Source organism: Marmota flaviventris, chromosome 18 (genome assembly GCF_047511675.1).
Source record: "Marmota flaviventris isolate mMarFla1 chromosome 18, mMarFla1.hap1, whole genome shotgun sequence".
Taxonomy (NCBI): Eukaryota; Metazoa; Chordata; class Mammalia; order Rodentia; family Sciuridae; genus Marmota; species Marmota flaviventris.
The window spans coordinates 46,420,911-46,445,495 of NC_092515.1; the positions used below are offsets into that span (position 1 = coordinate 46,420,911).

General features: G+C 45.8%; 2 protein-coding genes across 7 annotated transcripts; one reads left to right on the top strand and one right to left on the bottom strand.

Moving 5' to 3' along the window:
- Window positions 1–111: 111 nt before the first annotated feature.
- Tsnaxip1 (translin associated factor X interacting protein 1) lies at window positions 112–14,388 on the top strand. Of its 3 annotated transcripts, XM_027953965.3 has the most exons (16): window positions 112–408; window positions 4,194–4,290; window positions 8,640–8,752; window positions 8,898–9,024; window positions 10,178–10,271; window positions 10,773–10,969; window positions 11,343–11,478; window positions 11,909–12,078; window positions 12,160–12,319; window positions 12,396–12,526; window positions 12,685–12,810; window positions 12,948–13,100; window positions 13,229–13,338; window positions 13,543–13,669; window positions 13,765–13,871; window positions 14,085–14,388. In XM_027953965.3, the coding sequence occupies exons 1-16, from the start codon at window positions 365–367 to the stop codon at window positions 14,323–14,325; spliced, it is 2,133 nt and encodes a 710-aa protein (XP_027809766.1). In that variant the 5' UTR covers window positions 112–364; the 3' UTR covers window positions 14,326–14,388. The 3 variants fall into 3 exon arrangements, with proteins under 3 accessions (XP_027809766.1, XP_071460462.1, XP_071460463.1); XM_071604361.1 differs by lacking the exon at window positions 8,640–8,752; XM_071604362.1 differs by lacking the exons at window positions 8,640–8,752; window positions 8,898–9,024.
- Window positions 14,389–14,480: 92 nt separating this feature from the next.
- Cenpt (centromere protein T) lies at window positions 14,481–19,875 on the bottom strand. 4 transcript variants are annotated; one of them, XM_071604365.1, is made up of 13 exons: window positions 19,732–19,875; window positions 18,531–18,585; window positions 18,269–18,356; window positions 18,088–18,184; window positions 17,831–17,967; window positions 17,651–17,687; window positions 17,287–17,435; window positions 16,471–16,671; window positions 16,116–16,196; window positions 15,783–15,876; window positions 15,013–15,189; window positions 14,821–14,925; window positions 14,481–14,711 (listed from the first exon to the last, which is right to left on the bottom strand). In XM_071604365.1, exons 1-13 carry the CDS (start codon window positions 19,836–19,838, stop codon window positions 14,588–14,590), a joined length of 1,452 nt encoding a protein of 483 aa, XP_071460466.1. In that variant the 5' UTR covers window positions 19,839–19,875; the 3' UTR covers window positions 14,481–14,587. The 4 variants fall into 4 exon arrangements, with proteins under 4 accessions (XP_071460466.1, XP_071460465.1, XP_071460464.1 ...); XM_071604364.1 differs by having other exon boundaries at window positions 16,116–16,193; window positions 18,531–18,621; XM_071604363.1 differs by having other exon boundaries at window positions 18,531–18,621.
- Window positions 19,876–24,585: the final 4,710 nt, after the last annotated feature.

The following is a 24,585-nucleotide window of genomic DNA, read 5'->3' on the forward strand; positions in this document are numbered from 1 at the left end:
GTCCTAAGGCTGTCCAGCTGAGACTCCAGGACCCCGAAAACTACAATTCCCGCAGACAAAGCGGCCTCCGGCCTCTCGGCTCTCCTTCCTCCCCTGTGGTCTCTGCTTATCTCCCTGACTCAGTTCTGTCGCTAATGTCAAACTTGCTGTACTGACTGTCTCCCAGGGCACCCTGTGCCCAGGTCGAGTCCACCCTACCTTCTTGATCTTCCTCCCAGCCCGCGGTCGCTGGACTGGGGGCGTGGCAGAGGCCGGATCCCGCCCTCACCGCAGGGCTGCTGGGGCCTGGTCTCCATGGCAACAAGCTGTACACTCCCGCAGCTTCCCGGGCAGTGGGTGCTGGCCACACGCCTGCCGGAGGGTCATGGCCTCCCTGCCGTCGCAGCGCTACAACTTCTCCAAGTCGAGGTAGGCGGTAACCCGGCTAAGGGCGGAGAGGATGGCTTCCAGAGAGAAAGATGACACCTGGTCCCGACCTCTGCAACACCTGCTGGCTTCTGTCCTTCGGGCTGGGGCTTCAGCCCCGCAGAATTAGTGGTGCAGAAGCAGTTAGAATTCTGGCTGACTTGTCTTTCCAGTGAGGACATTACGTGTCAACAAAAAGGCAGGATAACAAAAGGGCCAGCACACTTTACTATTAGGAATCACAATTATCTTGTATTGAACATTAATATGCTGAATGCTTTCTGTACCATGTATAACCCTCACAACACTTCTATGAGGTAGTTAAATCACCATTTTAAAGAAATCTAAGCCTGGAGAGCTCATAGTTTTACACATACTTATAAATGGTGGAGTTAAAATTTGAACCCAGGCTGGATGTGGTGGTGAAGTCCTGTATCCCAGCAACCTGGAATGCTGAGGCAGGAAAATCACAAGTTCGAGGCCAGCCTGAACAATTTAGCAAGACCCTGTCTCAAAATAAAAGATAAAAAGGTCTAGGGATGTAGATCAGTGGTAAAAACATTCCTGGGATCAATCCCAACAACTCAAGAGGTTGAGGCAGGAGGATTATAAGTTCAAAGCCAGCCTTAGCAATTTAGTGAGACCCTGTTCCCAAAATAATTTCTTTTTTTGGTACTAAGGCACTGTAATACAGTGGTACTCTACCACTAAACTATGCCCCCAGCCCTTGATTCAGTGGTCAAGTTCAATCCCCAGTATCCCCCCCCAAAAAAAAATACATCCTCCCCAGCTCTCTTTAAACTTTGAGACAGGGTCTCACTAAATTACCAAGGCAGGCTGAAACTTGTGATCTTTCTGTCTCAGCCTCCTTCAAAAGAAAAATTTTAAAAATGACTGGGAACGTAGTTCAGATGAACTCTCCTAGGTTCAACCCCCTATTACCCCCCCAAAAAATAAATAAATAAAATGTTCCAAGACTGAGCTTCTATATCTCAAACATGAGGATGACACAGCCCACCTCACAGTCACTGTTGAAAACATTTAAGTAAAATATGGGAAGCCCTGCCACAGTTCTTATACATCTATAATATAATTCTCAATGCAAAAAAGCCTGACTGCGCCCAGACTCTAATCATTCAGGGGATGCTGCCTTTACAAAAAAAAAAAAAAAAACCTACAAAATTCCCCTAGAACAGGAAATAACAATTTGAAGATTTTATCCAGAGCTAATAGTAAACTTGAGAAAGTGAGTTGTTATCTATCACAGGCATAATCCAGGACACTGCAATAATCTACAAAAGGGATGTAAAACAGACTCAGAAAGAGAATCTCCATCCATTTCAGAAAGAAAGCAGAATATAATTTCTGAGTGATGAATTTGGTGGCAATACAAAATATCATTCATTCACCATAGTCTTCCTTTACCATTATGTAGTGACATACATGGGTCTGGGCTGTTCCCTTCAAGGAGCAGTGTGATTATCCTCTTCCAGCTCCTCTTAGACCAGGGACAATGTGATGGATAGGACAGACCTTAGCACTGTAGAACATGTCAGCAGGATCCTCTAAAAAAGAGCTTCAAATTGTATATTTCCCTAGGGCAGGTATCTCTTCCTTAAGGTCTTTTCTCCTTTCACCTTCACATTCCTACAGAGTCTATTGGTGGATGGAACTCACAGCTTGAGGTGAGGTTGCTCAATACCAGATACACTCTTGAGAAACCCACTGCCTACCATTGACTAAATAATTGAGTTCTCACCACCATGGATATAAAAATATATTTCTCATTCCCATTTGAAGGTTGGTGTAAAATACTTAGAAGCATCGTAGGCTTTTTGGATAAGCCTACAGGCTCTACTGGGTGCTTTGTTTCTGTAAATCTGTTTTTTACTATTATCTTCTTTCACAAAAATGTTGTAGAGTTGTATGATTGAAACAGTTTTCTTCTCTATCAATATCTCTTATCTACTAAATTTTTCCAATTGGAAATTTCTTATGATTATATATAGAGTTCCCCTCAGGTTTTCTGCTTACCTTGCCTTTTGTGATGTTTCCAGAATAAGCAAGAACACTACAAAATGACTTGATCTTGGTAGGAAGGTATTGATTTAACCCAGTGAGTAGTTGGGGTTGATCTACTGTATCATCTTGTTTTCCAAGACTGCCTCAAACCCATGTACATCTGACCAGACACCTTTATTTCTCTGCACTAACTTCTTTTTTTTTATTTCAAACTGGATTCTTATTTCTCATGTTTTGTCCACATTTGCCCAAAGGATTTGGGTTGTTACTGATCCATGGAGTAGGACTGAAGAATTCACAGACAAGGTTTCCCAGCTGGGTTCATGTGAATGCTCTCAAGTTCCCTAGAGTTTTGATAGTACTAGTCCCATTTTTAGGGGCAAAGACACTGAGATTCATAGGTTAAGCAGCATACCCAAGGTCATCAGCTAACAAGGAGTATGAACACATAAGTCCACTTGGCAGTATACTCTACCCTTTGGATCTCTGAAATTACTTCTTCCTTTTATTCTACCTGGGCAAGCCTGCCCCCACATGTAGTACTCCCTGCTGACTTCCAAGTGCCTCCATAGCTTGAACAAGGCTGTTTCTCCTAATATTAAAAACTTCCTTAGGGTCCACTTTTTTCCCATCCTGCTGTCATAATTAACATCTGTGGAGCTTATTGCAATTTACACAGATTTTTTGTTTTGTTTTGTTTTGATACTAGGGATTGAACTCAGGGGCACTCAACAAATGCTGAGCCACATCCCAGCCCTATTTTATTTTTTTATTTTATTTAGGGACAGGGTGTAAGTGAGCTGCGTAGTGCCTCGCTTTTGCTGAGGCTGGCTTTGAACTCATGATCCTCCTGCCTCAGCCTCCATAACCACTGAGATTATAGGCATGTGCCACCGCACCCAGCTACATAGTATTTTTGTATACCTCACTTTTTTAGTTGTAGATGAACACAATGCCTTTATTTTGTTTATTAATTTTTATGTAGTGCTGAGGATTGAACCTCAGGTGTGCCAGGCAAGCACTGTACCACTGAGCCACAACCCCAGCCCTGTATACCTCACTTTTATTTAAACTTCACAACATTGTGAGAGGCAAGGTAAGAATTGTCTCCACTTCTTCTTTTAAAAAAAATATTTATTTTTTAGTTGTAGTTGAACACAATACTTTTATTTTATTTATTTATTTTTATGTAGTGCTGAGGATCAAACCCAGGGCCTCGCACATGCTAGGCAAGTGCTGAGCCACAACCTCAGCCCCTTGTCTCCACTTCTTTAAGAGGAAAGTAGACTGAGGAATATTAAATGAATGACCCAAGAGTGATCCATTTGGAACCCCAGATGTCAGTCCCCAAATCTTATCAGCCAGGAAATAGAGGATTCAGACTCTGCACACCAGCTCTCGGACCCTAGACCCTGTGCTGCTTTTTTGCTATCACCTACCTTTGGGATCACCTCCTCAGAGTGTACCAGAATTGTGAACATGAAACCATTAATTAAATATAAATCTAGAGTCTCTGGGTTCATGGTTAGGGTGTCCTGCTGTTGCAAGAGTTGGTGAGACTCTGGTGATGATGTTTCAGGAAAATGGTTTGGGTCCAGGGCCAGGGCCTTACTTGGCAACATCTCTGAGACTCTGGAGGCAGTGCTAGAAGACCCAGAGGCTGACTCTGATGGGAGGGAAGTCCATGCCTTGTGGATTTGGGAAGGATAGGAGGGCTCTTCCTACTCTGGGATCTGTTACCCACCACCACCTTCTCCTCTATGCAGAACACACCCACAGTCTTCAGGAATGAAGATAGATGACTGTCTCCGAGAACCCAAAAGCACCCAGAAGTGCAAGCTTTCTCAGAAACGAAAGACACTGGTTAGTGACAATGCCTTTTTGGATCTCCACATGTCATCCCCTAAACCCTATCTGTCTGCCTGTCTGCAACTCAAAGGCACCACCGCCTGTCTGCAACTCAAAAGCACCCCCATCCGAAATACGCACACCAGAACAGCTTCTTCCTGGTCAGGATAGTGTGGCTCACAAAGGCCAAGCCTCCCAGACTTTGGGGAAGAGAGGAATGCACACTGGCCACTTGTCATCTGAAAAACCTTCCCAGACCCTCCTCCTAGGCAGAGCCCTCAGACCTTTCCCTGCAGCTCAGCATTCTGGAGTTTCTTTTTTTTTAATATTTATTTTTTATTTACAAGTGGATACATATCTTTTTTTTATTTTATGTGGTGCTGAGGATTGAACCCAGGGCCTCGCGAGCGCTCTACCTCTGAGCCACAATCCCAGCCCCCTGAAGTTTCTTCATCCAGCCTGCCATGTGTCAGGCATTGTGTTAGAAGCTGGCATGGTCACCAGTCTCTGGGGTCCTTCAGTGTAGTGACTATGCTTTTTTGTCCTTATGGCCCAAATGTTGATAGGATACTTGAGTGGCTGCCATAAGTTAAGAGCTCCATAAATGCTTATGAGCATGTATGTAAAGGTAGAGTAAAGGGGCTAGAGGTAAAGCTTAGTGGTAGAGTGCTTGCCTACCACTGTATAAGACCCTGGGTTTGGGGCTGGGGTTGTGGCTTTGTGGTGGAGCACTCACCTAGCATGTGCGAGGCCCTGGGTTCCATCCTCAGCACCACATTAAAATAAAGGTATTGTGTCCAACTACAACTAAAAAATAAATATTTTTTTTTAAAAAAAAGACCCTGAGTTTGATCTCCAGCACTGAAGACCCTGCAAAACAAAATCTTTTTGCTTAAAGGCAAAGTAAAGTAAGATTTCTTGATTGTGTGGGTTCCTGTTCCATTCCTGTTCTTTACAGTTTTTACATAAGAATGAATGTTGTCTTATTATCTTATTAAAATTACTAGAATTTGTATGTGAATGTGTGTGTGTTGCTGGAGATCAAACCCACGGCCTCACGCATAAGGTTAAGTGCCCTACCACTGAAATACATCCCCATCCCATTTTTGGGCTGTTGTTGATAGAATCATAGGATTGTTATTATTTAATGAACAAAACACCCATCTTCAAATCTCAGAGAAAAAAACACTTTTGCGCAAAAACTCTAGCTCACAGTGGAACACTGTGGGCTGTGGGCTGTGTGGTGCTTTTCCTCTTGGTGAGTTTGTCCCTTGTGGAGGATTTGGAGACACATGGACCTCAGGTGCCACACACATTGTGAGGCTGAAGACAGTCAAAACGGCAAAATCCCTGTAGAGGGAGGAAAAGGGGGTCAGTATGGACTCTTCCGCCAAGAGGAAGTACAGTCCCCTCAAGGTGAGCTCTGCCCTGCTCCCTGCTTCATCAGCTGTCCACTAACTGGTGAATCTCTGGCCATATTCACCACCAGGGGGCGCTGTTGCCCCCCGCCCCCGCCTGTCTCCTTTGGATCCCAGGGCCACCTTCCCATTTTCACCTACAGAGGGAAGCAGAGAGCTTCAAACCGCCCAACCCAACCCCGCCCCCGCTCGCCAGCACTCCACCCCCACACCCCCCTTTATCCGGAATACTGCATTCTGGCCACTGTTGATGGAGGCCATTCCCAGCTGGCAAAGACGCAGCCACTACCACTGATTACCAAGTGTCTACGCACCTTTGCAATCAAAGTAGGGCGAGCATATTTTCTCACGGCAAAAGGAGCAGATATGAGTACTGGCCTTTTGAAACTCAAAAACTTCCTATTAACTCCCCAGGATTAGGTTCCAGGTATCTTCCAGGGTTATTTTGTACTTTTATAATAATCACATCAATTTTGATAGTCTTTCAAAAGAAAACTTACGATTTGATGCCACACCTTTTTCAAATCTTTTCATGAAATATATGTCATGGAGACAAATATACATATATATATATATATATATATATATATATATATATATATATATATAATGTGTGATTCCTTGGGTTCAATCCTCAACACCACATAAAAAGTCTACTTCTAGGGTTTCATCATTCCTTTGTTCATCAAGCATTTCTGGGTCCATAGTCATGCTGGGTCCTGCTGGGTTCTAGGGACATGAGTGAAGCTGGGGGTGGTGGGGGTGGTGTGACAAGTGAACAGGGCCCCGGGGTTCAATCCCCAGTACCACACAAATGCACTTGCAAAGCAATCAGATTATAGGTCACAGATAATATCTTAACTTTTTTTTCAGTACTGGGGATTGAACCCAGGGAATCACACATGGTAGGCAAGCACTCTACATTGAGCTACCTCCTCTGCATTTTTTATCTTATTCTGGGAGAGTCTTGATAAATTGCTTAGACTGGGCTCAAATATGCAATCCTGCCTCAGACTTCTGAATAGGGGTTATAAGCATGTGCCACCAGGCCCAACTGGTCTTAACACATTTTTAAATCAGAAACTATATACTTTGCATTTGCTGATATTATGCAATGGAAATAGGAACTGACAATATATCTCTAAAATAATGATCCATCTAGAAATTTTGTTACAGATGGACAGAATATTTGTTTATTTTTATGTGGTGCTAAGGATCCATCTAGAAATTTTAAAATAAATTCATATGTTCTCTGATTCACTTTTACTTAAAATATAATATGTACCAGAAATAATGTTAAACCAACATGTTCAAAATGTTTGGGACAGACAGGGTCAGAGGAGCACTCACAAGGCATTTATTTAAATTGCTTTAAATACTTTTATTAAGAGGAAGAAAAGGGACTGGGAATGTGGCTCTGTGGTGGAGCCACAGTGCCTGGCATTTGTGAGGCACTGGGTTCTATTTTCAGCACCACATATAAATAAATGAATAAAATAAAGGTCCATAAGGACTGGGGCTGTAGCTCAGTGACAGAGTGCTTGCCTACTAGCCTACTAGAGTGCTTACTACTAGCATGTGTGAGGCACTGGGTTCGATCTTTAGCACCACATAAAAATAAACAAATAAAATAAAGGCATCTGTCCATCTGTAACAAAATAATAATAATAATAATCAGGAAATAAAAATAAACAAATAATCAGGAAAAACGGTAAGAAGAGTCACACTTAAAAATCAAGGCAGAGAGTTGGGGATGTGGCTCAAGCGGTAACACGCTCGCCTGGCATGTGCGGGGCATTGGGTTCAATCCTCAACACCACATAAAAATAAAATAAAGACGGGCTGGGGATGTGGCTCAAGCTGTAGCACGCTCACCTGGCATGCGTGCGACCCGAGTTCGATCCTCAGCACCACATACAAAGATGTTGTGTCCGCCAAAAAATAAAAATTAAAAATTCTCTCTCTTAAAAAAAAAAAAAAAAAAAAGATAGTACCAGAAAATTGTGACAATTGTTTAAAAAAAATTTAAAAAATAAAGATGTTGTGTCCACCGAGAGGTGAAAAATAAATATTAAAATATCTAAATCTCTCTCTCTATCTCTCTCTCTCTCTCTCTCTTAAAAAAAAAAAAAAAAATCAAGGCAGAGCTGGGCACAGTGGTGTATGCCTATAATCCCAGCAGCTTGGGAGGCTGAGGCAGGAGGATTGTGAGTTCAAAGCCAGCTTCAGCAAAAGCAAGGTACTAAGCAACTCAGTGAGACCCTTGTCTCTAAATAAAATACAAAATAGGGCTGGGGATGTGGCTCAGTGGTCAAGTGCCCCTGAGTTCAATTCCTGGTACCACCCCCCAAAAAAATAAATAAATAAAGGCAGAGCCCAGCACTTACTGAGTTCCTAGCAGGTACCAGAGTCTGTGTAATCCACACATTAAACTTTCTCATGGCAGTCTCACCTCAATACAATGCAATGGGGACTACCATCTTCTCCACTTCCCAGATGCAGAGACTGAGGCTCAGAGAAGTGAAGCCTGTGGTTATATAGCGAATAAGGGAGATCTAGGATTTAACCCAAGCCCTCTCAAACTCAAGAACAACAGTCTTAGTTATGAATCCTATTAAGAGATATTCTAAAAACAAAATCAAAAAACCACCTGGAGTGTGGGAGGGGGATGGAAAGGAACATTAGGAAGGGGAGTAATGTTGCCATAGTAACTCTATCTGTCCCTCCCTGAAGACCTTTCAGTTATCTATGGGTGGAATAAGGGAGATCTAGGATTTAACCCAAGCCCTCTCAAACTCAAGAACAACAGTCTTAGTTATGAATCCTATTAAGAGATATTCTAAAAACAAAATCAAAAAACCACCTGGAGTGTGGGAGGGGGATGGAAAGGAACATTAGGAAGGGGAGTAATGTTGCCATAGTAACTCTATCTGTCCCTCCCTGAAGACCTTTCAGTTATCTATGGGTGGCCACCTGTCCCCATGGCCCACATACAACAGTGGTCAGACTATTCTACAAAATCGAAAACCCTGTTCAGATGACTCCTGGAAGCAAGTCGGGTAAGTTAAGGTCAGCCCAGTGTGGATGGACTGTTACAGACCAGACCTTATATTGGCAGGCAGGGCAGAGGCATAGGCTATCCCAGACCCAGGGTACAAGTACCTGTGGGATGCTAGTGACATCTCAGTCCACCATTCCCTGCAGTAGCTTGAAGCAGTATCCCATGAGCACTGCCAAGCCAAGATACCTGGAGCAACTAGAGAACTACCTACGCAAGGAGCTCCTTCTGTTGGACTTGGGCAAGGATTCTACCCAGGAACTGAGACTGCAGGTCAGAGCTACAGACAAAATGTGAGAAGGGTGGGAAGAAACCTTACTCAAAGGACTGAGCACCTCACACCTTCAGGGGAGACGACCTCTCCCAACTTTGAAGTCTCCTTCCCTGAAAAGGAGCATATCCTATGACAAGCCAGCTAGGGCAAAGCTGTAGCATGGAACCAAAACCCTAGTGAGGCTGGAATGTACCCATCTGAGTGAGGTTAACTGGATGCAGCCTCTAGTCCCTTTTGCAGTGTCCAGGATCCAGGCTGAGTCTTATTTTATGTCAGTAAATAGAGCCCAAATTTGTCAGCTAGGCAAGCAAGAAGTCATAGTGTCTACCAGCCCTGTAGTAACAACCCCAAGCTTGAGGAAAAGGCTGAGAGAGAGAGACAGAGAGAGATCAGTCTAGATGCAACACAAATTCCACTACATATTAGGATATCAGGGAAGGACTCAAATAGGGATAATGGCAGGGATTCCCTGACTTCTGCCCTAATCCTGACTAAAGTATTTACTGAGCCCCAGACATGTACCAGGCCCTGGACACAATCATACAAAAAGAAGTTACAGCACTAACAAGGAAGCAAAAGCTTGAAAGCACACCTCTAGGAGTAGTGGGGGTGGGACTCAAACTCAAGGCTGCTTCTGGAGCCTGTGCTCATTTCAGTAAACAATGCTACCTCTCTGCAAATCAAGAGGTCCCTGCTTCACACCTGAGTAACATCTCAGAAAAACAAAACAACAAACAAAAAACAATCTTCCTGTGTCCAAGTGGGATAGAAAACCATACATCCATTATGAAGCTGGAACTTAAGGCAGGCTTGAACCTTCAACCTCTTCCCCCAGGATGGCAGGTGAGAGGCCAACAGATTCAGGAGTTAGAAAGCAAGAATCTGGTTACCCGGGAACCAGAGGCAGGGCTCAGACAGAGTGCCTGGCCCATGATGGTTCACCATGCCTCACAGACCAGCAGAGGCCTGCAGGCAGCTGCTCCCCAGCTCCATGGTGCTATGAAAGACTTTGGTGATGCCTTGGGCATTCACTTGTGTTACCTGGGAACACTTCTGTGCCCAGTTTAAAAAAAAAAATGGGTTCCTATAAAAGGGTGGCATCTATGAGCCAGGAATTGACAGGATTCCTTTTTTTTTTTTTTTTTTTGCCAGCCTTACAGAGAGATCTTTGAGTTCTTCATAGAGGATTTCAAAACATATAAACCATTGCTATCCTCCATCAAGAATGCATATGAGGTGATGCTGGGTAAGAACACAGCCCCTCTCATGAGCCCAGCCTACAATGGATGCAGAAGATTCTATTCTTTCTGAAGCTCCACAGCAGGGTTGGGGCAACTACTAATTGGGATTTGAGGTCACTTTTGCATGCACTGTTCTGTGATAGGGCTCCCCAGAGGACATCACCTCCTCCTGTCCTTGAGAGGGAACCCCAGAAGAGTGAGCACCTCTGGGAAGTGAGGTGGTCCTTTACCAGACTCAAAAGGTATAAAGCAGTTTGTGGCTTTAGGACTAAAGATACAGGGCTAAGTGTGTAGTAGCAACCCTGATCCTCATTTGGACTCTGCCCTTGCTTTTAAAGCAAGTGTGAGAAGGTCTAAACTAGGAACCATGGCATTTAACAGGCAAGTGTAGACTCTTGGTGTTTGCAAGTGATAGCCACTTACCCATGACCACTTACCCAGCCAGGATCTGTCTCCTGGCTGCTCTTCATGGCTCCAAAAGGACTCTTCCATCCATCCCTGCTTAGCCCACCAAAGGGAGAAGATTCGTGCCCTGGAGCCACTGAAGGCCAAGCTTGTCACTCTGAACGAGGATTGCAATGAAAGAATCATGGCTATGAGGGCTGAGGAGAGGTATGAAATCTCCATGCTCAAGAAAGAGAAGATGAATTTGTTAAAACTCATTGACAAAAAGAATGAAGAGAAGATCTCATTGCAGACAGAGGTGAATGAAAATGATGTACTGACCAAGTCCCTGAATTCCTGCCCCCTCATGGTGACCTTATGCACAAGGCTACTTCTAACCCTATCCACCCTCCATCTACCTTTTTAACCCCTCCCCAGAGCCTCTGTTACCTTTACCCTCTGACCTGCTGCAGGGCTCAAAACAGGTTTGGTGTGGCCCTGAGTGCCAGCAGACTTTCTTCACAGGAGGAAGCACTGGCATCTTGTTGGGTTCTTGGGAATGCTGCTTTCCTTCTTCAACCTTTCTTATTCCTAAGCTGAGGACCACCCAACACCCATCCCACCCCTGTATCAACTGGCTGCCTATAGGGATCCACAGAAAGCTCCTGACTACACAACCACTGTCCTAGCAGGTGTCCAAACTGAGGAAGAACTTGGCTGAGGAGTACCTGCACTACCTCAGCGAGCGAGATGCCCGCAAGATCCTCATTGGAGATCTGAATGAGCTTCGGTACCAGCGGGAGGACATGTCACTAGCCCAGTCCCCAGGTAACCTGAGTCAGGAGTCTCTCCCCTCTCAAAGGGCTGGAGAAAAGTCTGGCTCTCATCACTCACCCCCATTCATTCAAGATTTGTAATATCTGCTCATTCTGTACCCATACATGGTGGGACATGTCCCTTTTACTAACGAGGGTTGTGAATCTTTTGAGTAGGACTGAGAATCATGGGATCATTAAGTAGGAATACTCCTAGCAGCTGAGATAGCCAGGGCTCCCTGTGGACCAGACAGGCCTAGTAACACAAGTGGTGGGTTTCACTACTTAAGCATGAACCCCTAGGCTGGTAGCCATGTGGATAAGACATGGGGGATTCAAGGCAGATAAGGCAGAAAAATCTTGGGTATGCTAAGGGATACTCAACCCAGGCCTGGGCTACAAACCCGAGTCAAGGTGACACAGGCTGATGGGTCCCCTGGCAGGTGTCTGGGGGGAGGACCCCGTAAAGCTAACCCTGGCTCTGAAGATGACCCGGCAAGATCTGACCCGCACACAGATGGAACTCAACACCATGAAGGCCAACTTTGGAGATGTGGTACCCAGGAGAGACTTTGAAATGCAGGAAAAGATTAACAAGGATCTTCAAGAGCAGGTGCTGGTGGGCAAGCAGGGCCAGGAATGGTAGGGCAGGGTTAAGCAGGTGGGTGGCTAGAACCAATCACCTTATCCACAGCTGGACAGTCTGCGAGCTGATTATGAAGAGGTCTGCAAGGAGCATGATTCACTGCTACAGATGCACATGAGCACACTGAAGGAACGAGACCAGTTCTTTTCTGAGTTGCAGGAGATCCAGCGTACGTCCACACCACGACCTAACTGGACCAAGTGTGAAGGTAATAATGACTTTCCTAGCCTCAGGGTCTGCTAAAAGACATGAACTGGACTCCAGGTCCTTCTCCCCTTCTGCAGATGTGGTGGCTGGAGGCCAAGAACGCTGGCATATGCTGGCAGCAGACAAGAACAGTGACCAGCTGGTTGATGTGCTACTGGAGGAGATTGGCGAAGGCCTGCTCCGGGAGAAAGACTCCTTTCCTGGTCTGGTAGGGCATTCCTAGCAGGAAGTTTGGGTCAAAGTCAGAATAGTCAGATTGTGCTACTAAGGAGAGTTGAGCTTTAAAGGAGACCATCTGGGGCTCTTCCCTGCTTGGAGGTGGGGATATCAGGTAGCCCAGACATGAGCGGACACCATGCCTTCCAGGGTTATGGGGAAACCATCCCCACTTTCCTTCGGTTTGATGGCCCTGTGGAGAACAAGAAACCAAGCAAGAAGGAAGTGGTAAACATCCTTAAGGATGTCTGGAAGGAACATCTGGCACAGGAACAGGTCAGCTCTCACCAGTCATGTTGGCCCAGTGTGGCCTTATATCAAGTTCTCTAGGGGGTCCCCTCATGGTGCTAGGGAATAGGGGTGGGTCAGCCAACCCTGGGACATGCTGACCAAGCATCCTCCCCACTCTGTAGAAAGAAAAGTTTCCAGATTTCTTCTTCAATTTCTTGGAGCGTCGCTTTGGGCCCAGTGATGCCATAGCCTGGGCTTATACCATTTTTGAGAATATCAAGCTCTTCCACACCAATGAAGTCATGAGTCAATTCTATGCAGTTCTAATGGGAAAGGTAAGCTTGGACCTGGTCCCTACCTGGTTTCCTCAGGGAGACAGAGGGACCTTTGTCTTCAGCATAGCCCAGCACTGCCCCCATCACTCCACAAAGCAGCAAGTTAGTGAATGATTTCCTTTCTATAGAGGACAGAGAGTGTGTATATCAACCAGAAGGAAACAGTAGCCCAGCTGCAAAAAGAGATGACCAATGCTGACAGTCAGAACGAGGGACTACTAAGCATGGAGCAGTTCAGGTAAGAGGCCAGTCCTGGCCACACCAAACTTCGGCACCTCTCCTCTGGCCAGGAATACAGGGAAAAAAGAAGCCTGGCAGGAACAGTCATAGCCTCAGAGATTGCTGTTCTTCTGTACACTAATGGGGATGGCAGAAAAAGGTGTGGGGAATTGGGTGGGCAGCCTCTGCCAGTCCTCTTGTTTGTCCTTTTGTTTCCCCATAGCAACATCCTTAAGAGCACTTTCCCCCTCAAGAAGGAAGAGCAAATTCAGGAGCTGATGGAGGCAGGGGGCTGGCATCCCAACAGCAACAGTTCAGACTTGTTCAACTACCGCTCATTGTTTATGGAGGTAGGTAGGGAGTCTAAGAACTTGCCCAGCTCCTACCCTAGCCTTGACTGGCCCCCATTCAATGTGGCCTCACCCTGCCTGGTGGCCTCTTCCAGAATGAGGAGGGCCAGAGTGATCCCTTTGTGCAAAAGCTGTGGCAACAGTATGTGATTGAGAAGGATGAGTACCTACGTGAACTAAAGCAGGAGCTGGGCCTGGAACTGTGAGTGACCCTGGGGCCTATAGGTCCACTTGGCCATTGGTGATTCCCACACAAGTCAAGTTCCACAGGGTGGCATCTCAGGCCCCTGAGTGCACTGAGCTTTCTGCTGGGCACTATAAACTGCTCAAGTCCAACAGAAAGGAGAGCACCTTAAGAGTTTGGGCCACAGAGAAGAAGGCTCAAGCCTGTTTCTCTTCTTTTTTTGTGGGGCAGCCATAATGAGGTGACCCTATCCAAGATGCGTAGGGCCTTGATGAACATTGATCCCAACCTGGACAAGCAGACTTTGAGCACCTACCTGAGCCAGGCATTTCAGCTCCCCATATCAGAACTTCCAGAGGAAGGCAACGAGGTGGAGGAGGGCACCAAACTATGTCTCAGGCTTGCACTGGAACAGCTTCAGATGGCTGATGTCAAGCGCATAGGGCCTCGGGACATAGAGCCTACAAGCTAGGACCATCATGGATCGGATGAGAGCTTCAGTGCTGCTAATACAATGTTTAGTACTAAACTGTTTGAACCCATACCGTTTTCGAGGCTATGTTGAGATGTTGGGTGGTAATGGAAGGAGGATTTGGGAGGTTAGGATATGAACCAAAAAGCAGAATATTCTATTTGTCACAATTTATTGATGCTAGGGGACAGGGAGGAGAGCTGGAGGGTTATGTGGGGTTAAGAGGCCTCAGGTGGGGAGACGGCATATTGAAACCTGGCCACTACTGCACAGGGAAGACAGAATTCCCACTGAATGCACAGGGGATGAGCAGCTGCCGGTACTCCAGGGGTAGGTGTCGTTCCACAAGCACATACAATGAGACTTGGTCAGTGATCAGGCCCTGCCTGCAGCAGAGGAAGAGAGGGGTGTAGGGAATCAGTACCAGCACTCCCACACCCAGCCTTCCTCTTCTGCTCACTCACCGCACCCAGCCTTCCTCTTCTGCTCACTCACCGTCGCATCAACAGTTCCAAGTCTTCTGGCCTCACAGTCTTTCGGCCAGCATGAACAGCAAATACCTCCAGGTCATTGCAAAGGTGCTGGAAATACTTGTCTAGGCTGCCAAGAAGTTTGGGTTACAGCAGACTGAACGGTCTGTTCATAATCTGAGAGGCCCCACTTTCCATCCAGGTGTCCAAGACTCACCATTTCTCCACCATTTCAAAAGCCTTCCTCTCCATGGGCATCTTAGCAAAGAAGCTGAAGAGTTTTGCATAGTGGTTCAGTCCAGCCTTGTAGGAATCTTGACGGGGCCTGGAGCCAGCAGTTCGGGGTCTGGGGGTAACCCGGGCTGACACAGGCTCCATAGTCTCTGAAGACAAGCTGGGGGCAGGAATGGCAGAGATGGTTAAACTGCTTTACTTGAGAAGGTCCCTAATAAGGGCAAGTCCTACTGACTCCTGATAAGACTGAGTCCATGTGCTCCTTAGCTTGGACCAGCAATCTCAACCATCTACTGAGAAGCAGTGGACTTGGGACCACACAGAAAGTTGGGTCCAGTGTTTCCCTGGACCCTGTTTGTCCAGTCTGGATACAATGTCCAAGTCTAGCCTCATCATATACAATGGTACTTGCTCAGGCCTGCGATCCCCTGGCCTCAGAATGAATATTTTCTCCTCTCAGGAGTCTTATCACTGCCTGTCCCAATTCTGCTAATCCTCCTTCGGGAAGCCCTGAATACACACTGACCTAGGCACATCTACCTCACCCTAGCTCCCGTAAGCTCTTGGAGGTAGGTATCAGGATCAGATATGCCCTTGGGAAGTATCTCCCCATACTGGCTCAGGCTGCTGTGCTGGATAATCATCTGCATACCTGTGGAAAAGGGGATGACTGTGCGCAAGGTACCTAATGCTGACTTCAGTGCCTGGCCCTTTCCCAAGAGGCCCATGAGTAACAGGGTCATGGAATCTTACACTGCAACATCAGGCGGTGGGGCTGGCTCAAGAATTGAATGCAGTCGCTTGGCCTGAAGGAACCTGGGTGTACTGGATGCCAGTTGTGGACTTGCTGCAGAGAAAGGGTAGGGTCATAGGAAGCTCACATTTGACCCATCTCACCCAGTTATACAGGTCCAGTAAAGTCTTTTCCTGTTTCTCAAGAGCTTCAACTAGCTCCAGCTAAACAAGTATCCCTCAGAGTCTCCCTGGCTCCCTACCCAGAAACAATACAGGCAAGCCCCTTGTGTGTGCAGGGCCTGAACACAGCTGTTGCCATTTACCCACTAATCCACATACTAGGCTTCTTACCTGGCCTGTCAGAGGTGTTCTCATCCTCTGAAGATCCTTCTGGCTCCTCTGCCTCCTGGGATTCCTCTGCTTCCATTACTTCTGAAACAAAGCAGGCCAAGGCTGTGGCTCCAAGAAGGGTAAAGATGGAGCAGCAAGGCAAGCCCCACTCATTGAGGAAAGACCAAGTCAGAGGCAGCACCAGGGCACTAATGTGAAATCTTCTGGTCCAACACTGACACTGTTTTGGGTGGAGGAAGAACCTCCAGCCAGAATGCTTTGGGGAACACAGTGCTAGGGCTTGAGGAGGGAAAATCAACAGTGTTAACTTGTCCAAGCTAAGCTTGGCTCCAGGCCACCTGCCCTACATACTCACTGTGGTTCTGTAGCCCAGGTCCACTGCTCTGTGTCCTGTCCCCCATAGTCCTCTCAGCATCTTCAGTACCAGTAGGAAAGGGGTTGGGCAGAGAGCGATGTACACTGGGGGAGCAGCCAACCAAGGACTGTGAGAATGGCTGGGTGTCTTCCAGTACAGTGTCCGATGGCAGATTTGCAATAGGGGTTTTAAGGCTGTCACCTGAAGATCAAGAGCCAGCTGGCATTCAGTGTATTAAAGGATAACCTACTGATACTGAGTTGCCAGGGTCTGAGCAATTGGCCCCATGGGTGTGCCCTGACTGAGTGGTCTCAGAGAGAGATGACCTACACCCTAAACTTCATCTCCCTTCCACTGCTTTCATTGCTTACCTTCCTGCCTTTGGTCCACAGCTTGCCCACCTGCAACTGTTTACTTTACCTGTACTCTTCACTTTCCTTCGGCCCAGAAATTTTCCTACTCTGATAAATTTGACTTGTCTTAGGGAATCAGGCTCCCAGGTCAGCTCTAACTGGCTTGCTGATCATGAATCCGCCTTTCATTCTTCCAATGAGTTTCAACCACCAGACCACACCCCTTTCCTACCCTACCCCTGTAGTTCAAGGATTTGAGATTCTGGAAGAAATGGAGACACTCAGACTGAGCTCCACCAAGGCCAGTGCCAATAACCATGGAAAGACATAGACCTATTAGCCAGGCTCAAATGCTATCTTTGATTCCACCAAGAGGGGTACAACCCCAGAGTGAGGAGTATCTCCAATCTGTCATAGGGAAGTACCTTCTCCCAAATGCTGAAAGGCAAAATCTCAACCTTACCTGGAGGAGCCAAGGCCAAGGAATTATCTTGCAGATCCTGCAACAAGGCACCCACATCTATAGCACGGGGGCGGGGAGGTCTGCGAGCCAAACCAGGTCTCCTCACTGACTGTGGCTTAAGAGGTGTAGCAAAAGTCAGGTTGAGGGAGCTGGTGGTAGGGAGGAGGCAAGAGGAAAGTCAGGTACGTGAGGCCCAATGTCCCCAAAGGAATGCCCCTATCTGCCCTTGGGGTTCTCATCTTTTAGAATGTAGTCACATGTGTGTGAGGCTAGAACCAGCAAGGATCATATGGCTAGATTCCATCAGTAAGAACCTCTCTCCCCAAGCCTCTACTCCATCAACCCCCAGAACAGGGAATAATACCTGGTAAGGGATGAGGCATCAGCATTTTCAGGATGCTCTGTCAGTGACCAAAACGAAGATGTAAAAAGAAGAAATCACGGTAAATTATTAGAGTCCATGAAAGCTCTCCCTCAGGCCTCCTTAAGCCTCTTCAGAAAACAGGAGGCAGAGGACAGCAACAGGTGGTATCCTAGGCCTTACCTTGCAAATGAGGCAGCCCCTGGTCTACTTCCTGCTGAAACACTGACAATCTCAGCCTCTGCTTCTTCCTGCCAGAGGCTGGCAGACCTGCAGCCAGGGTTGTGGGGGGCTCAAGTTCAGGAAGTTGTAGCTCCAGGCTATGAGGACAGATCTTATCTCAGACAGGCAAGGAAGCCCAACTTTGGCATTTGGAACCAAGAGATGCCCAGACCAGAACAACTCAACAGCCCAGCCCAGGAGGAAAGTTCACTGTGTACCTGCCCTGACTGCTTTCCCTTCTGGAGGGTTGGATCACCTGCAGTGCTGGCACTGGCTTCACCACGGACTCTGGCATGAGGATGGAAGATTCTGGGGCTGCAGAACAGCAGAGGCTTCCTTGAATGAGGGTTAACACAGGATTGGTGCCTATCTCTGCCTGGCAGATTAGTGCCCACTCACCAGTTATTAGGATGTTCTTTACCAGAGTCCGGGGTGTCTGTTCCTTTAGGTTACCAATGACTTGAATGTGGGCCAGTCTGCCAATAGACTGTGGGTGAAAGCATCATGCAACTAGTCTGTTTTGTTGTTGTTGTTGTTTTTTTTTTTTTTTTTTTTTTTTTGCCTGGGCAGTCCTTCAAGATGGGCTCCAGAGCAGAAATAGACCTGATAGCCCCAAGAAGGCAGTCTGGGCCCTATAGTCATCAGTGGACTGGGCACTTACCCTGACTCCATGGGAACGTTGTTTGGCAGATGTCTTTGTTCTGCTACTCAGCCTCCTGGAGGAAGATGTTTTAAGTAGGGCTCTCTGGGCACTGTGTAAAGACCAATTTTCTAAGAATTATGTAAAGGAATTGAAATGACAGGCTATATGATGCAGAGACACGCTTTCACCAGGGGTCTTGGTTTAAAGCCCTTTTCTCTTAGAGATAAGAACCCAGAAACCACTTGAGCCTTCCATAGCCTCTGTGTCAACAGGGGTGTATGTGTGTGAAAGAGAACTATTAGGTATGGGAAGAAAGGGACCATGATTGATCCAGAGGGGTACTGAAGAAGCCTTCACAAAGTGACTTTAGCAGAACCATAAAGGATAAGTTGGGATTAGCCATACAGACAAGAGGAATAATCGGAAGAGCTTCCATTCCAAACACTTTTAAAAGTCTGAAGGCTATTTAAGTATTTTTAATCCTTTTGATTACTTGTCAGGATCTGATGGGAGACTAAAATGGGTCACCCAATTCTGGCTCCCCAGTCCAGTAACTCTCAGAATCACATAAATATTCCCTGAGCACAGGTTCTATCTCTTCACTCATAGGTAAAAAAATCTATCATGAATGACTTCCCACTCCTTTATAAGGGAAAGGACTGAACTGTCTCAAATTCCCACTTCTGCACCCTCTGTCCCATGAGATAACCACAACCCTCTCCCAGGGTCACTCCCTCCAAGTCAGGACAAATTCCTGCTCCCTAGTAAAACATCTTTCTAGTTCCTGTCTCCCAACTTCTGCGAAGGCTGTTCTCTCTAGTTCCGTTCCCATCTTTCAGCTGGGAGCTACAGAGTAGGGCTGAATGTGCAGGAAAAGGTGGGGACCACCCGGAAGGTAAGGGCAGATGTCTGGACACACCCTGGGTGGTGTGGGCCAAACAGCCTAGAAAACTGAGCAAGTATCCTTCTGACTCCAGAAGTCGAAGACTCCGAGAGTGCACTCTGTGGTCCCGAGGCCTGGTTGCCTGGAGCTCCATGCCTGGAGCTCCAGGGTAGGGGCACAAACAGCTCGGCCGAGCCAAGCTAGGGGAGTGGAGCAATTCTCGGTGCCCAGAGCTCTGCTTCTCTCTGGGACTCTTGCCCTCTCCAAATGGGGTTGATGTTGGCTCCCACCAAGACCCTACTCCCGGGTCCTTCTAATTGCGTCGCCTTCCCATACCCAGCCCCGGAACTCCGGGGTCGCCGCGGGGTACGCGAATCCGCGTTATCCAGCACGCGCTGCAGGACCGTGCGAATAGTAGGCTCGCTGTCCCAGTTGTCGGCCATCCCCACAGCCTCCGGCTTTCGCAACCGCCCAGGAAGCTGCCGATACTGCGTTCCCGCCGCCGCATTTAAGGAAGATATCGCGATGCTTCCGCACAGCCCCACGGGAATTGAAGTTTTCGCCTTACCCGCGGTGCGCCGCGCGTACCTGGGTGATTGCTAACTGTAGCTTTGGAGGCAGCCTTTCCAAACGTAAGGCTGGGAAACTGTATGCTCCACTCCAAATTTTGGTTTCCTCATCTATAAGATAAGGCTGAAACCCACCTAATAAAGATTCGTGTCGGGACGGGTGTTGGGGACTGAGCACCCAGGGGTGCTCCTACCGCGGAGCTACATCTCCAAGCCCTTTCTAAAATTTTGATTCAGAGTCTCATTAAATTGCTGAGGCTGACTTAGAATTTGCGATCCTTCGGTCTCAGCCTCCTAAATCGCAGAGTTTACAAACGTGCGCCACCTCGACTAGTGCATAGGCATATTTGTGTTTGTCAGTAAAACAAAACAAACGTGTGATAACCCACACCGGTAATACCAGTAATTCAGTAGGGAGACTAAGAAAGATGGCCAGTAAGTCAGCCTTGGCAATTTAGCGAGACCTTATGAAACATAAATAAATAAATAAATAATTTAATTGCTGGGATCCGGGCGCGGTGACGCATTCCTGTAATCCCTGAGACTTGGATCGCAACTTCCAGACCAGCCTAGCAATTTAACGAGCCAGTTTAGTGAGACCCTGTCTCAAAATAAAAAATAAAAATGACTGGGAATGTAACTCAGTGATAAAGCACCCTTGGGCTCAATAAGTACCAAAAAATTAAAAGTGCTGGGCTGGGATATTACTCAGCGGTTACTTTACCCCTGGGTTCCATCCCCATATTTAGGGGTGGGGGAGTGGGGAAGGAGCAAAGAAAAATTAGATTCTAGCTTCTGAAAATAATAGAACTGCCTGGCGGGTGCAGCACACCTGTAATCCCAGCAACTTAGGCAGGAGGATCACAAGTTCAAGACCAACATGGATAATTTAGTGAGACCTTTTCTCAAAAAAAGTAGGGAGGGCTGGAGTTGTGGCTCAGTAGTAGAGCACTTGCCTAGCACGTGTGAGGCACTGGGTTTGATCCTCAGGAACACATAAAAATTAATAAAGTAAAGGTATTGTGTCCATCTACATCTAAAAACTTTTTTAAAAACTGTAAAAGGAAAGCATACCAATACTCCTTGCTTTAAAAAAAAAAATTTGTCATTTATGCCTGATCTCTTTGTTATGTGACATTTTTTTTTTTCAATAGTGGGGATAGATACCAGGAATGATCTACCTATGAGTTACATTCCAGTCTTTTATAACGTTATTTTATTTTGGAAAATAAAAAAAAGGGGGGAAAGGTATTATCCATAAATCCCCCGGGGGTTGGCCTCAAACTTGTGATCTTCCTGCCTCAACCTCCCAAGTACCTAGGATTACAGGTGTGCACAACAATGTTGGCTATCTGACTTAACTTGCTAGGTCTTTGCAGTCACATTTTCATGGTCACTACCAAACACCTAAGCCCAGGTTTTTGTTATTTTTTTTTTTTTTAATTGTGATTCTGAAGATTTTTTCTTTGTTTTTTTTTTTTTTTCTTTTTTTTAATTTATATTTTTAGTTATCGGCAGACACAACATCTTTGTTGGTATGTGGTGCTGAGGATGGAACCCGGGCCGCAGGCATGCCAGACGAGCGCGCTACCACTTGAGCCACATCCCCAGCCCTTTGTTTTGTTTTGGGTTCTAGGAATTGAGTCTAGGGGTGCTTTACCACTGAGCTATATCCCCAGCCCTTTGTTTTTTTTTTTAATTTTGAGACACGGTCTTGCCAACTTGCTCAAAGCCTGACTAAGTTGCTGAGGCTGGCCTTGAACTTGTGATCTTCCTGCTCAGCCTCCTGAATTGGTGGGATTAAAGGCATGCACCAAGGTGCCCAACTGTTTATTTTAATCATGATAGTTGGATGTAATGCCCATGCCTATAGTTCCAGTACTTGGAACTTTGAGATAGAAGGATCAAGAGTTGAGGCCAAGGGCTGGGGTTGTGACTCAGTGGTAGAGTACTTACCTTGCACACGTGAGGCACTGGATTCGAGCCTCAGCACCACATGAAATAAATAAGTAAAACAAAGATTTTGTGTCTGTGTTTAACTTAAAAAAAAAAAAAAGAGTTGAGGCCAGCTATGTACAGTACACACATCTGTAATCCCAGCGATTCAGGAGGTTGAGACAGGAGGATCACAAATTGGAAACCTGCCTAAGCAATTTAGCAAGACCCTGTCTCCAAAAATAAAAAGGGCTGAGGGTATGGCTCAGTGTTAAAGCACCCCTGGGTTCAATTCCCTCCCTGCAAAAAAAAAACAAAAACAAAACACCTTTTTTTTATTAAATATTTATTTTTTAGTTTTTCAGCAGACACAACATCTTTGTTTGTGGTGCTGAGGATTGAACCTGGGCCGCATGTATGCCAGGCGAGCACACTACTGCTTGAGCCACATCCCCAGCCCCCCCAAAATTCTTAAAGCTAACCTGGGGAAACCTGTCTCAAAATCAAGGACTAGGTCTGGGAATATAAGTATGTGGTAGCACTTGCTTACCACATACAAGGCCCAGGGTTCAATTCCCAGTACCACAAACACACAAAAAAGAAAGATCTGGGCATGTCTGAGTAGTAGATAAAGTACTTGCCTAACATACACAAGCCCCTGTCTCAGGCTCCCAAGCTGCTGGGATTATAGGGGTGCACCACCATGCCCAGTTTCGCCTTGATGTTTAAGTGTGACTCCTCTTACCATTTTTTCTTCCTTATTTATTTGTTTTTATTTCCTGATTATTATTTTCTTATTGACAGTTCTTTTTTTTAAATATTTTATTAGTTGTTGATGGACCTTTATTTATTTATATGTGGTGCTGAGAATCGAACCCAGTGCCTCCCACATGCTAGGCAAGCACTCTACCACTGAGCCACAACCCCAGCCCCTTGACAGTTCTTTTTTTAAAAAAAAATATTATTTTTTAGTTGTAGCTGAATACAATAGCTTTATTTATTTATGTGGTGCTGAGGATTGAACCCAGGGCCTTGCATGTGCTAGGCAAGTACTCTACCACTGAGCCACAACCCCAGCCCATATTGACAGTACCTTTCCTTCTCTAGTGAAGAGAAGAAGTTCCTTAAGACGTTTTTTTCCTTTCTTTAAAAAAAAAATGTGTATTTTTTAGTTGTTGATGGACCTTTATTTTATTTATTTACTTTTTGTAGTTATAGATCGATAGTATTATAGGCGTGCACCACTATGCCTGGCTATATAGAGTCTTGTAAGTTCTAGGAAGGAATTTAGAAAGTATTTTAAATGGAATAGAAAGTCACTAGAGAGATTTAAGCAGAGGTATGACTTAACCAGATTTTCTTTGGTAGCCATGTGAAGAACAGATTGTAGAGTAGGTAAGATTGGAAACACAGACATGTGATAAGCTTCTTGCCTTTCCCCAGCAAATCCAGGGCCTTGCATTCCCTACCACTCAGATGCAACTCCCTAAATATGCTTTGAGTGTCTTAGAGTCTCACTAAATTGCTCAGGCTAGCTTTGAATTTGTGATCTTCCTGCCTCAGCCTCCTGAGTCTCTGAGATTACAGGCATGCACCACTTCGCCCAGCTCTCTTCAATTTTTAAGTACAGTGAATCTTAACACAGAGAGGAACTGAACCATATTAATAGCTGTATGACAATGACAATACATAACAATGATCTTTTGCTAATTTTTATGTCTATACATCTTACAAAAATTTAAACAAATATAAAAGTTTAGGCTTGGTAGCACATGCCTATGATGCCAGCTACTTGGGAGGCTGAGGCAGGAAGATCACAAATTCAAGGCCATCTTGGATGACTTCATGAGGCTCTTTCAAAATAAAAAATAAGCCAGGCACAGTCCAAATGTCTGAGTGTTAGAAATAAGTTACTTTTTCCCCCAAATTGTCCTGTATTTTTCTAAAACATTTAAAGCATGAGTCCCCTTTGTGATAAAGAACAATAAACGAACAAACAAACAAAAAAATAAAAAGAGGGGCTGAGGTTGTGGTAGAGTGCTTGCCTAGCATGCCTGAGGCACAGGGTTCAATCCTCAGCACCACATAAAAATAAACAAACAAGCAAATAAATAAATAAATAAATAAATAAAGGTATTATGTTCATCTACAACTAATAAATAATAATAATAATAATAAATAAGAAGAGCCAATGGCATACTCCTATAAACTCCTCCAGAGGCTGAGGCAGGAGGATTGTCTATTCCAGGCCAGCCTAGGCAACTTAAGGAGACACTATCTCAAGATAAAATTTTAAAAGGGGATGGGCCTGTGGTTGGGGTTGTGGCTTAATGGTAGAGTGCTTGCCTAGCATGTGTGAGGCACTGAGTTTGATTTTCAGCACGGCCGATAAATAAATAAAAAATAAACCATATATATATATGGATATATGGCTGGGACATAGCACAGCAGTAGGGCACTCCTGGGTTCAATCCTCAGTACCATAAAAACAAAGAAATTAAATAAATTAAAAGGGCTGAAGCTAGCTTAGAGAGGGTCCTGGGTTCAATTCCCAGTACCACAAGGGGGCAGGAGTGGGAGGAGTCAGGAAAAAGGGTGAAAAGGGGCAAGAAAAAAATAGGAGAAACGGCGAACTCTTCAAAGAAAGGCTAATTTGCAGGTAACTTCCATGTCTATTGCCTGGCTC

What these genes read in the sequence shown, in the direction of transcription:
- Cenpt (XM_071604363.1), bottom strand. Translation starts at nt 19,838, where the DNA reads ATGGCCGACAACTGGGACAGCGAGCCTACTATTCGCACGGTCCTGCAG. An exon ending in GATGCCTCATCCCTTACCAG is followed by an intron (nt 17,436 to 17,650) that starts GTATTATTCCCT and finishes CCCTACCACCAG; the next exon opens with CTCCCTCAACCTGACTTTTG. An exon ending in TTTGAAATGGTGGAGAAATG is followed by an intron (nt 14,926 to 15,012) that starts GTGAGTCTTGGA and finishes ACTTCTTGGCAG; the next exon opens with CCTAGACAAGTATTTCCAGC.
- Tsnaxip1 (XM_027953965.3), top strand. Translation starts at nt 365, where the DNA reads ATGGCCTCCCTGCCGTCGCAGCGCTACAACTTCTCCAAGTCGAG. An exon ending in TGCATATGAGGTGATGCTGG is followed by an intron (nt 10,272 to 10,772) that starts GTAAGAACACAG and finishes ATCCCTGCTTAG; the next exon opens with CCCACCAAAGGGAGAAGATT. An exon ending in AAGACTCCTTTCCTGGTCTG is followed by an intron (nt 12,527 to 12,684) that starts GTAGGGCATTCC and finishes CATGCCTTCCAG; the next exon opens with GGTTATGGGGAAACCATCCC.